Below are 12,820 nucleotides of genomic sequence, written 5' to 3'. Positions count from 1 at the left end.
GTCCCATGCTTTACAAGGCCTTCCATGTCAGCAGCACAACACACGAGTGGTAGTGGCGAGTGGTGCTGAATTGGGTTCCAGTGTCCAGAGGCTGCAGAACTGGAAACCTGAGTCAGGGGAGGAGAAAAGCACAGCCTGTGTCCTGGGGAACCAGATGAAGAATGGTGCTTCATCCCCAAAGTTGATTGCTAGGCAGAAGTCACTGTTATCCCGACACACCGCCATTGGTCCTCTGCACCCCCTGGTGCTCCTGCACCTGGTCTTACCTGCCCTCACCAGTGTTTCTACCCACCACTGCCAGAGCAGCCTTTCTAGAATGCACACCTGATATTGCCACCCCACATTCAAAGTCCTCTGCCCTCCTCCCCCAGCTGATTGAGACAAAGTTCCAGTGCCTACAGTGGTTTACAGGGTCCCACTTGACCTGCACTCCTCTTCTCCCAGCTACCTCACTCTTGGATTCATCTCTCCCCAGTCTTGACCCAGGAACTCCCTACTCCAGCCATCAAGGCTTTCTTTCTTTCATTTCTTCCAAGGGAAGCCCTGCCTTACTCATACTCGGTTCTGCTTGGAGTGCTAGCCCCGTCTCCTTGCTCTGGGAAGTTCTGCTGACCATTGCCCCCCCTTTTACTCCTAAAAAGTAAAAAGCTGGTCGTTCTTCTCCCACTGCAGTCTTATCACAGCAGTTATCACTCTGGTGACTGGTTTCATCTGCCTGCGTCTTTGCCCCACCAGAACGTAAGCTCCGTGAGGTCAGGGACCATATCCATCTTGTTCCTTGTTAGATCTTCAGCACTCACAGAGCAAATATCCCATAAGCAAATGGTAAGCTTTATTTGCCTCGGCATTCTAAAGGTATTGGGCAAAGTGGGCCGGAAGTGGGAAACTAGCAACAAAGTGAAACCAGCATGGTTGGTCCTGAGAAGCCAAGGCTATACCTGGGACTCCTGTTTTTCCTGTGGCTTCTTGGAAGCCTCAGGGAACCATCTGCATTCCGACAGCCCAAGCCCCCAGATCTGTGTGTGTCCACAAGGGACTAATTATACTTGACCTCAGCAGTGATTTGACCATGGAACACCTTGTACTGTCAACAGACACAGATGACCAAAATGTTCACAGTCCTTTTTAGGTGGATTTGCACAAGGTTAAAATGCCTTCTAGTACTTACACGACATACGTGTTGTCAGTTTTGAACAATGCAGTGATGGCATTTCCACATCAAGTCGTGGAAAAAGGCATTCACACTGTTTTGTTTTCGTTAAACCATTGCACATATCCTGCCAAAAATATTAACTGCAGTGCTTTCAGTGTGTTCATCAATTTTGGCATTTATCCGTATTTGGAGAAAAATTAAAGCTGGAGTTGAATTGAATCTTTGTCTTTTAGAAGCGGCTATTTGTGACCAACTCTATTAGAATTATGTTTATTTTGAGGGTTTTAGGTGATTAGAAAGGTTTTTCAATCTAGTTTTTAATGGAGCTGTCTCTTTTTTTAAAAACTCTTGCATGATATAAAGCAAGTTTGTTTTGTTTAAACTGGTACATATCAGGTGGTTATTTGTCAGTTAGTCTGAGAGCTAATACGAAACTGGTATTTGGATTTAATTCAGTTCCATGAGAACAGAGTTAAAATTCTGTGATACAGGGACTATTATCCTGGCAGTTGTAAGGGATTTTTGTGCGAGGAAGCAGGGCTGACAAAGAGGGCACTGTGCGCACTCCGTCTGTAACTGAGCACTTTCACACTGCAATTTAGGAAGTGTGCAGTTCAGGAAATTGCTGGCTTTGGCTGGAGCATACTTTAACTGCAAGGAAAATTTTATTCGTCACTCAAGTAATTGGCAGTTTTAATACCTTGTTCATAATTACTTAATAAACAAACGAACATATAAACCAAAGATTGTATGGCCTGTTATCTAACCTGTAGCCTTATTTGACCAACGTGATAGACACCTGTAGGCCTCCCTCTCCTTCCCACAAAAAAACCAGGTTGTTCCGTTTATTGCAAAAATCTATAGCTGAGCGTTTTCTTTGTGTTGTTAAACGTTAAGTGTAGCTGTACCAGCGTCAGACAGCCTGGGGGCCAAAACCAGATGCAGAGTTTGATGGGAGGTAGCGACTAGGGACAGGGAGGGGGGTGGAGACAGAGGGGCATTTCAGGGTTACTCTACTGTTTGTGGGAGGACATCCTGGTAATGCAAACATTTGGGTTATGTGTTTAAGAGAACATTTTTGTCCCCTAAAGTGTGGTTTTGTTTAACCCACACACCCTGACCCTAAGGCCCTGTGGCTTTTCTCTTGGACTAAATCCATCTCCGGGACCTAGAAATTGACTAATTGTCTCTGTTGCATTACCCTATACCTCACAACTAGATCAAGGAGTTTAAACACTGGCAAATCCAGATGTGGGAAATGGTCAAAATCAGAGGTCATGGCTGACTTGACTCTAAACAAAGTCTGTAAGACTTTATGGGAGTCTAAGGGGCTTGATATTTGTTACTTGTAAATAGGACTGTTAATCCTTTATTTTTTTTAACCTTACTATTATCTCAGACAAATTCAGTTCTTAAGATACACATCACCTATGCCTGTTACCTTGTATAGGATTATTTCAAAACATAGATTCCCAGATGACTTAGATCAAGACATGAATCCCTGCAGCCCTTAAAAGTAACATATGGAGGGTTTTATATTTTGACAAGTTTTGTTTGTTTATTTTTATTTTTATTTATTTTTAAATTTTCTTACTGTTTATTCTTGAGAGAGAGAGAAAGAGAGAGACAGAACGTGAGTGGGGGAGGGGCAGAGAGAGAGGGAGACACAGAATCCCAAGCTGGCTCCAGGCTCCGAGCTGTCAGCACAGAGCCCAGTGCAGGCTCGAACTCACTAACCGTGAGATGACCTGAGCCGAAGTTGGACTCCCAGCCGACTGAGCCACCCAGGTGCCCCTAGTTTGTCGTTTAAATAGAAAGCATCCAACCTGTTTTCTCCCCTTATTATCCTTTCTGGCAGGGAAATCAGCACCCGACATTGGCGCCTATTCAGGAAGTCGGTCTTCTAGAAGCTCTGGTGTATGGCAAATACATGCAAACCCCTGGGTTATCTTCCTGGGGTACAAGCAAGACTGGGGAGACCCTGTTTCCAGGGCATCCTTACTGTTGGCATGGTGATGGCTCTGTGAGCCGGTGTTGATTCCCACATTAGTTTGAAACAAGAAGTTAAACGTGTCTGCAAGAGTGGGAAGTAGTGGCCCTTTCTGGACGTGCATCTCCATGTAAGAATTGAATTGCCAGAATAAATCTGACACTGTGTTTTATGAAATAAGCCTTGCTTTGGGACCAGTATGGCTTTGTTAGGTTAAAAGCTCTAGTTTCTTAATTTTGCAATTATCTATAATATCTACACTAGAGAAATGCTATTAGGATTAAATGGCACGACATATGAAAAATGCTTAGCCTTGGCTTGACATGTGAGATGTTCTCAACATCATTAGATTTCATATACAATCCAAGACTGGGGTAGACACCTATCCCTACTTTCGCTACAGTTTGGCAGAGAAGATCAGCAGTGTAAAAGTGCAATGTCAGAACACAGTGTAGGATCTTGTGAAAATACATACGAGGTGCTCCTAACTCAGGGACCTTCTGAGATGGTGAGAGGCCTGTGAGTTATAATAATGCAAAAGAGCTTAATAAACTGAAAGCACTATAGAAATAAGTTATTGGAGAAAGATACACATATGAGCTGTATTTCCTAAGTTTTCTCATTAAATGAGGCTTAACCGTAGACTGTGTATAAAAACGTCAGCATGTGACATTCACAGAGTTCTGCCCAGAGCCTTCAGATTGTTTCCCTGTTCCTTGGATTGTAAAGAGACTTTTTTTTTTACAGGTGGACTCTGTTTTCATCCTGTTTCTGAGTTCTGCCCAGAGCCTTCAGGTTGTTTCACTGTTCCTTGGATTGTAAAGAGACTTTTTTTGCAGGTGGACTCTGTTTTCATCCTGGCCTTCCTACGCTTCCTACCTTGACATGTTGTTTTCCCCCGCCAAATGATGGTTTAAGAAGTCCACACTTCCTGATCTAATATGACAAATAAGATGGCTCGCACATCAGTTTGATTCCTGTTCTCTAACAAGATTGTCATTTAATGCTGACTTTCCCCTTGAAAGCTGTTGTGTTAATGACCTTTTAAGAGATTGACTTGGCCTCTTTTTTTGTTTTGTTTTTCATTTGTGATCTAGTGTAGGGCTCACCAGTGGAACTTTCAGTGATGAAATATTCTGTATGTGCACTGACCCATTTGACAGCCACCAAGCACATGTGGCTGTCGAGGACCTGAAATGTGGCTACTGTGACTAAGGAACTGAGTTTTAACATTTAAATTTAATTTAAAGTGCTTCATATGGCTACCTACCATATTGGTCATCATGGTCAGGTGTTTAAGGCTGTTAAGGTCAAACTTTATTAATCTGGTTCTCTAGGAATTCTTTAGACTGGTGTGCTTTTTATGTAATACTTCTATAATATTCAAAGCCCTGGAGCACATCCACTGCTTTTGAAGACTTGTATAGCAATACATTGAAACTTGCTGTCTCTTAAAGAAAAAGAGGGCTCTCTAGCGTGGCTTTAAAAAATAACCCCAATCTGATGATTATTTTAAGGTTATTGGTACCTATAGTGTGGGTACTCTCCAGGAGAAGAATTAGAAATAGATTAGGAATCAAGAAAAAGAATAGGGAACTAACACACCGGTACCTAGAATGCCAACTCGGTGCTAGTCATTTTACATAACATATAATAAAATGGTAAGGAAGAAGGACTGGTAATAAAATAACATAAAGAAAAATCAGTTTAAGTGCATAGCACCTAGGTAACCACAACTGGTAAACACATTCAGATTTACATAGGAATGTTTTTCATACATTCTAATATTATGATTTACTGTTTAAGGCAAAATTGAAGTGACTTAAGAGTTGCTGTTTAACTTTTAAAAGTACAGTTTAGAGCAATCAATTTTCCATAATTCTGAAGAACAAATTAGGGATGGCCTTTCAGATTGTTGTACTATTAACCTTGTCATCTGTGTTATCCTTAAATTCCAGAGCTGGAAACAAGATTGTTGAAGTATTACCTGAACATCTGAAACAGTTTCAATCCCTCGAAACTTTGGACCTGAGCAGCAATAATATTTCAGAGCTTAAAATTCCCCTTCCACCCCTACAACTCAAATACCTGTAAGTCAGTTCTTCTTTAACAAAAATATTCACCTATGATGAAAATATCATTGTAATAATAACAAAAAATCAACTTTAGGATATAATAAAATCTGCCTTTTTTTTAAATTGCTGGTGTATCAGCCATTTAACTTTTATTGATGTGTAATTTGCTGTAAGCCCAAATAACCACAATCTTTATTTTGTTGCTGTACTTTTGGATTACAAAAAATTAGACATCCGGGCACCTGGGTGGCTCAGTCGGTTGGGTGTCTGACTTCAGCTCAGGTCATGCTCTCACAGCTCGTAAGTTCGAGCCCCACGGCAGGGTCTGTGCTGACAGCTCGGAGCCTGGAGTCTACTTTGGATTCTGTCTCCCGCTCTCTCTGCCCCTCCCCCACTCGTGTGCCCCCATGCTCGCTCGCTCTCATAGAAATAAACATTTAAAAAAAAATGTAAACAAAAAAAATTAGACATCCTTTGAGTGTTAGAAAAAGTAGGTGGAGTTAAAAGTGCTCCTTTGAAAAAATTAAACCACTGCTTGTTTCATTAATAAGTGAATTTTATAAAAATTGGATAAGCATCTCTAACAAACTTGTATAACCTTCAGATATTCCAGTCACTCTTTCCTGAGCAGTACGTGTGAACCCTAGTTTAGCGTTGGTCCACAAGGACCTGAATACTTAATTTTTAAAGTGTCCATTGTTACAGATGATAGTTAGGTTCTCTGGACATTATAACAGAGAATGTTTGTGCTTTAACTTTCCAAAGAACCGGAAAGAGCAGCTCATCTTCAAACTTTTAACAGGTATATCAACAGCAACCGGGTCACTTCGATGGAACCTGGGTATTTTGACAGCTTGGCCAACACGCTCCTGGTGTTGAAGCTGAACAGGAACCGAATCCCAGCTATCCCACCCAAGATGTTTAAACTGTCCCAACTACAACACCTGTAAGTAAAATGTTCTCTTAGATATTGTTTCCTCAGCTCCTCCTAACCCTTGGCATCTGTTGCCCAAAATCCACAGCATGGCCAAAGGAGTTTAGAAGCAAGGATGTGGCTGTCTTTCCATCGAGAGCTGGAGTGGTAGAATTTCTGAATTGGAAAGAGCCTTCACAGTCACCTAGTGCAGACTCCTGCCTGACAGGGCAGGTTAGATTGTTACTGAAGGAATGCACAGTGTAATCATTGAACAATCTCCACACAAAGGCGTCATTGTGGCACAGAAGACATCGTGGGTGACTCTCAACAGCTGTGGTTTATGAGAATAATACCGACAACTCCAGGAGGCTCTGATAGCTTAAGTGGCTGCAGAGAACTGTCTCGTTAATAGCAGTGGAATGATCTGTGAACAGGCTCCTGCAACACAGTGGTTTTCAACCTTGGCTGCACATTATAGACACTGGGGAGCTTTTAAAAATCCCAATGTCCAGGCCACACCCTAGACCAATTATATTAGAACCTCTGGGGGTAAGATCCAGGCTTCGGTAATTTTTAAAACTCCCCGGGTGATTCCAGTGTTGCAACCAAGGTTGAAAAGGACTGCCTTAAAGAGAAAGCATTAAACATAAAAAGAATCGTCAAAGAGAGTAACCAACCAACTTTTGTAAGCAGGCTAAGCTTGACGGCCCTGCCCCCGAAATAGACCTCATGTTTTAACATCATATTCGGTATTCTCACTCTGGATAATTTACTGGATAATTTACAGACAAATATACTGAGTAGATGACCATTTAGAAATTAAAGTGTAGTCTAGTTTCAGTATTTCATTCTAAAAATACATCACACGTTTCAGAAGGAAATGCCCTCACTGCTAATAAATCAAACTTCTTCTCACTGAAAATGTTTAGTAATTTAAAACATTCCATGTAATTTAACACCGGCTGGTTTAACTATATTATAGTAATGTTGCATTTTATTACTACAGAATTTGTCATATAAGCTAACTGTTTAACTGTTATATCCAATGCAGTGAACTGAACCGAAACAAGATTAGAAACGTAGATGGGCTCACATTCCAAGGGCTTGGTGCTCTGAAGTCTCTGAAAATGCAAAGAAATGGAGTAACAAAACTTATGGATGGAGCTTTTTGGGGGCTGAGCAACATGGAAATCTTGTAAGTATGGCTTATCCTACAGTTCCTGCTTAGGTAGTACGACCATGGGCCACGCAGTGAACATGCAGTAGCTTTATTTGAAATCCTATGTTACAGTCTCCTCATTTAATACCCAGTTTTGTTTCAGGTAATGTGACTGAAATTTAGAAGCACATGGTACTTTGGGCTGATGCCTTTATATCACAAAAGCTAAACATCTTGTAACAATAGGAATATGTAATAGGTTGTAATCATATGTCTCCTTTGAAAAGACTAGATAATGAACTTTTGATCCTGCTTTTGATTCTTATTGTAAATGTAGGCAGCTGGACCATAACAACCTAACAGAGATTACCAAAGGCTGGCTTTACGGCTTGCTGATGCTGCAGGAACTTCATCTCAGCCAAAATGCCATCAACAGGATCAGCCCTGATGCCTGGGAGTTCTGCCAGAAACTCAGTGAGCTGTGAGTTGCCTTTTATTCTCCCCAGGTTTGAGAGCAAGGATCATGCCAGAGCATGAGCTTCTTACCACTGATCTGTGAAATTTTCATAACAAAGTTTCCAAGGTGACAGCTTTTTTCACAAGCAACCTAGTCATATTTTTGTTGTGATAAGTTGAAGCCAACTCTGCTATTTGACTTCTGGGGCACATGGGCTAAATCAGTGATGGTTATTTTCAAATAAAGAGAATTTTTTTAATTACTAGGATTAGAAATAATGTTTACCTGAGTATTATTAAGAAGGCAGAGTGTCAAAATAAGAATTATTGTGGTTACATATATCACCTGTTGTTTAGAAAAGAAATCGTTGTGTTGAATTGGAAAATAAAAGCTGTTGTTTGTTTTTTGTTTTTACAGGGACCTAACTTTCAATCACTTATCGAGGTTGGATGATTCAAGCTTCCTGGGCCTAAGCTTACTAAATACACTGCACATTGGGAATAACAAAGTCAGCTACATTGCTGATTGTGCCTTCCGGGGGCTTTCCAGTTTAAAGACTTTGTAAGTTACACATTTTGCTCTCCGTACATGAACCTAATTGGTTCCTAAATGTGCCCACTTTTCTCCAAGCAGATTTCCTTTGTTGTGAAGGAAATATCTACAGCCTCAGAAGTTGTGTCTTAATCTTTCCCAGATCAGTTTGATTAAAATAGGTCCATTTCATCCATATGTATTTCTTAGAGGGATTAAAAAGGACAATGATCAGATTGGTTTGGTGATTACACTTAGCCTTCTCAGGATCTCCAGGAAGTTGGTAACTGCTCAAAGGGGAAACGATTGTAAATCCACTGATTTTTCTTTATAAAAATGCAGATTAGAAATTACCCAGAGCGAAAAGATCTACAAAGGGCAGCAAAGGAAGATGTCTGTTTATCATACAAGTTATATCCAGATTTAATCCATCTCCTAAGAGAAAAGAAAATTTTGGATTAATTGACCTTTGAAATATCTCTGAAATGTTCATTTTAATGTTGTGCAGTGGGTTTTTGGTTTTTGCACTGTCAGAAATTTTTGCTCCATTCACTATTTGAAGCATGACATAATTGAAAGACATGCTGTGTGCTTTGGCCAACTCCTGCTAATGTGGTTGGAACCGTGGTTTTAAAGTTTAATGTATTTTTCAGAATGTTCAGGTCTTTCAGAATTGAGTCATCTTGATAGAGGAATTAATAGGACAGGTTCAACTGTCTTGATTTTTGGGCAGCAATACTTAAAATGTTGTTGAGGGAGGAGGGCAGGGAGAGAGAAAATTTTGTATTGTTTTGAAAGGGGTAGAGATGATGTGAGGGATCATGAAGAATTCGTTACAAATTATATGCCATCTGGGCGGTGATCTTAGCTTTTTGAGCATATCTCTAAGGGGAGTGTTTGTATCTTGTGTTAAATATCTGGTACCGGTTTCAGTAACGTTTCTTTTAATAATTAGGGATCTGAAGAACAATGAAATTTCCTGGACTATTGAAGACATGAACGGTGCTTTCTCTGGGCTTGACAAACTGAGGCGGCTGTGAGTGGGATTTGCTTCATGTTTGTCTCACTCTCTGACCTACACGTTCACTGGAGGTCCAGTCTACAGGTTCACATTCGGAAGAGTTTAGAACTAGAGGCTTTATATCTGGTTGTTTCCCTTGGACATTTTCCCAAATGAGTATTGTTACACAAGATGGGTATTAATTAGCTTTTCTTCCTTGGGATGGTGGTTTTGTTCAACACTTTGGTGAGTTGTAACTTATTTTAATATCTAGATAAGAGTGTTAAATTGTTTTGAGTGCTTAGGCTCTTGGGATTATCATCGTATAAAAATTAACATGCTTACTAAGTCCGCCATTTTGAACCTTTCAGAGTTGTATTCTGCTCACAGTTTTTAAGTGGAGTGACCCAGTGTCCACTGACAGTACTGCAGGAGGTTCCAAGCCCTAGAGGAGGAAAACCTGCTTCTATTTAGCCTTAAAGTGGCCTTGTAAGGTGGCCAGATTCTGGGTTTTAAGTTTTCAGGTTGAGTTTCATATAGCCCTAAGCTTCTGTGGATGATGAAAGTGTCCATGGGGAGGAAGGGTAAAGAGAAGATCTCCACTATATCTTCTTTACTGATTATAGTTTTTGAGACCATTTACTTGGAAGAAAGTTTCTGCCTCTTCCTAAAAAGACTTTCAAAATCACTGCTTTAATTTAGCTGCCAGAGTAACTTACTGAATACCTACTTTTGCTGAGTTCTCTGCTGAATGCTTTGAGACCCTGCTGAACTGTATTACGGATATAGATGGCATGGATAACATTTTTACAGGATACATTATTTAATTGAAGAGAATAGAATTATTCACAAATGATTTTAAAAGCAATTTTTTTCATGAGAATTCCATCCCCAATTGGCTTTAACTGTTCCAATGTAATTTTTTTTTTCCCCAGAATACTCCAGGGGAACCGGATTCGATCTATTACCAAAAAAGCCTTTACTGGTTTGGACGCATTAGAACATCTGTGAGTGACTGGAATTTAGTTACCCTAAAGGAATCTGAGATGGTTATCTACTTATGTGTCATGAAAGATGAAGTAGAATGTAATTTTGTTGGCATCCTTTCTGTACCATAAAGTATATTTACACATCTGCTTATCCTGTACCTATTTGTCTACCTATCTATATCTTCATGGCAGTATATAGGTATGTATTTTCCTTTGCATTTGAGGACATTGCTGCACGTTATTGGGTTTTCTTTTAGTTATTTTTCTCAAGCGGTGACATATTTAGTTTTCAAAAACCTACCATTTATTGTATATACATGTCAGGCATTGTGCCAGGTATTTATATACAGTCTCATTTAATCCTCATGAGAAAACTATTCAGGGGCACCTGGGTGGCCCAGTTGGTTGAGTGTCTGACTCTTGATTTTGGCTCAGGTGATCTCTGGGTCATGGGATCGAGCCCCACATGGGGCTCAGCGCTGAGCGTGGAGCCTGCTTTAACATTCTGTCTCTGCCTGTGCCCCTCTCCCTTGCTTGCACTCCATCTCTAAAAAAGGAAAAACTATTCAATAGCTATTACTACCTTTATTTTGAAGTGAAGAAATGGAAGTCCAGAGTGTCCATTGATTCCATCGAACAGTTAAGATGGTGACTTGAATTTTAAAGATACAAAGACCACTCCCCGCAGTCGTCAGGCATAACATTAGGAGACTAGTAGCACTACTGGGAGGCTTTTAGTAGTTTGTTGTTGTGGTTAATTGTAAAGCAGACAGTCCATTTTCCACCTTTGTTCTTTCTCTTTTTCCATTTTGCTACCAGTCCATCGGCTAGCAATTGACAGAAGTAGGACTCAAACCGGGGCTGCCTCTGCCGTAGGCGTCCCTGTGCCGAGCAGCTCTCACCTCCACGAGCTCTGCACCACCCCCTCTTAGCAACTCCTGGCACACAGTTTTGAAATGACATTCAGGGACTCGGATATTTCCAGCCACTAGGAGGGCAAGCTAGCCAACCTTGGTAGGAGTCAAAACCTGCATGAGCTTGAACCGACCAGCTTCTTACAACTGGATCTGTGTTTTATACTTGTCCAGCAAAAGTACAAAGTGATACTAAATGTCTCCACTCTGTTAGGGAATGTTTGTAGCCAAAAGTTTTAATAACTATTAACTTCGACAAAAGATGGTCTGATTTACAATACACATTTGGTTGTACCTGTGTTTGCACTGCGTATCAAGAGGGAAGATTTCACCATTATCCACGACCACCTTGTTGTCTTTTGACTCACTTGTTAGTTTGAGGGAGGTTTGGATGGCTAGCCACACCAACAGAAACAGTTCGGGCTGGAGGAGGGTGATTCTGCATTGCAGAATTTGGAAGGGCAGGCCAGTGTTGCTGGACTTCTTGAAACAAATTACTTTCAGAGGGAAACTAGCCAAAAGGGTTTGTCATCTGACCCATTCCATTTCTGGGAAAGTGGAATTAGTGGATCAGTGGAGTATTGACCTCGGCTTTAGCTTTCTAAACCTTGACTCTCCCAGCCTCTTTCTCTGCCCATGTTTGGTACCTTCACTCTGTCCTCTCTTGCCCCTCATCTCATTCAAAATCCTTTTTGTACACTCTGACCTGTAAAGAAAACCAGAGTAGTAATCATTGTGGAGAGTGCTTTAATTCAGACTGCTTGTAGGTACTAGTTACAAATAAAGTCAGCCTCGAATATTCTCTGGTTTTACTAATGCATTTCCCAGAGTGTGTTACGGCAAGTACATCTCGTCTGAACACCGTACTGTCTTTAGCAGTGACATACATGTGTGTTGCAGAATGGGCTACTAAGAGCATAGGTTTTGAAATTGAAACTAATGGAGTTTGCATCTTAGCTGTGCCTGTCATGCTGAACAAGGTAGTAAAACCATCTTCTTTTGGGTTGCTGTGAGGAGTAAATGTTAAATCATTTAACCCAGTGCATGTCATAGAAAGGATTTGATGCATGATGGGTTTTTTAAAAAGGATAACTATGAAGAATTTTAGTTCTGTATTTAAAAGTTACTCTCAGTAACTTCTGAAGTTCTAACTTCTCAAGTTACTAACTTGAATAATGAGAAACAATAAAGTATCACAGCAGAACAAGCCATATAACTATTTAAAAAAATACAGTAGAACAGCTTAGGCCCTTAGGAGTCAAATAACCTGTACATAATGATATAAAGCAAATCTCTTTTACTATAACAGAACCTACCTCTGATACAAATAGATATTCTTGTTCTTTGATCTAAGTTTCTTGTGTTCTTCTGGAGTTGCATGGTTTATATATTTTAGCGCATGGAGTAGTTCGGTGAATGGGGTGAGGAGTGTGGGCCCAGCCTTTCCCTGAGGCATGCAGTGACCATAATTCGCTCTAATGTATTTGATTTGTTTTCAGAGATTTGAGTGACAACGCAATCATGTCGTTACAAGGCAATGCATTTTCACAGATGAAGAAACTTCAGCAATTGTAAGCTTTTCTTTTTTCTTCCAAGGGTTTCAAATAAAACATGGTGGGGGGAGCTCTCATGAGGT

General features: G+C 40.5%; 1 protein-coding gene across 2 annotated transcripts in view; it reads left to right on the top strand.

Annotated features, from left to right (window-relative positions):
• Nucleotides 1-12,820, top strand: part of LRIG3 (leucine rich repeats and immunoglobulin like domains 3) — a 49,211-nt gene that overhangs the window by 24,863 nt on the left and 11,528 nt on the right. For both annotated transcript variants that reach the window (XM_049625874.1, XM_049625873.1), the window contains exons 4-11: nucleotides 5,102-5,233; nucleotides 6,021-6,164; nucleotides 7,186-7,329; nucleotides 7,631-7,774; nucleotides 8,168-8,311; nucleotides 9,237-9,317; nucleotides 10,217-10,288; nucleotides 12,684-12,755. In XM_049625874.1, the coding sequence (XP_049481831.1) occupies nucleotides 5,102-5,233; nucleotides 6,021-6,164; nucleotides 7,186-7,329; nucleotides 7,631-7,774; nucleotides 8,168-8,311; nucleotides 9,237-9,317; nucleotides 10,217-10,288; nucleotides 12,684-12,755 (933 nt within the window). The remainder of the gene's footprint in view (nucleotides 1-5,101; nucleotides 5,234-6,020; nucleotides 6,165-7,185; nucleotides 7,330-7,630; nucleotides 7,775-8,167; nucleotides 8,312-9,236; nucleotides 9,318-10,216; nucleotides 10,289-12,683; nucleotides 12,756-12,820) is intronic.

The sequence above is a fragment of the Panthera uncia genome, chromosome B4 (assembly GCF_023721935.1).
Source record: "Panthera uncia isolate 11264 chromosome B4, Puncia_PCG_1.0, whole genome shotgun sequence".
In the NCBI taxonomy this organism is placed as follows: domain Eukaryota; kingdom Metazoa; phylum Chordata; class Mammalia; order Carnivora; family Felidae; genus Panthera; species Panthera uncia.
The sequence above is the reverse complement of the archived record's forward strand: the minus strand, read 5'-3'. Positions and strand labels throughout refer to the sequence as shown.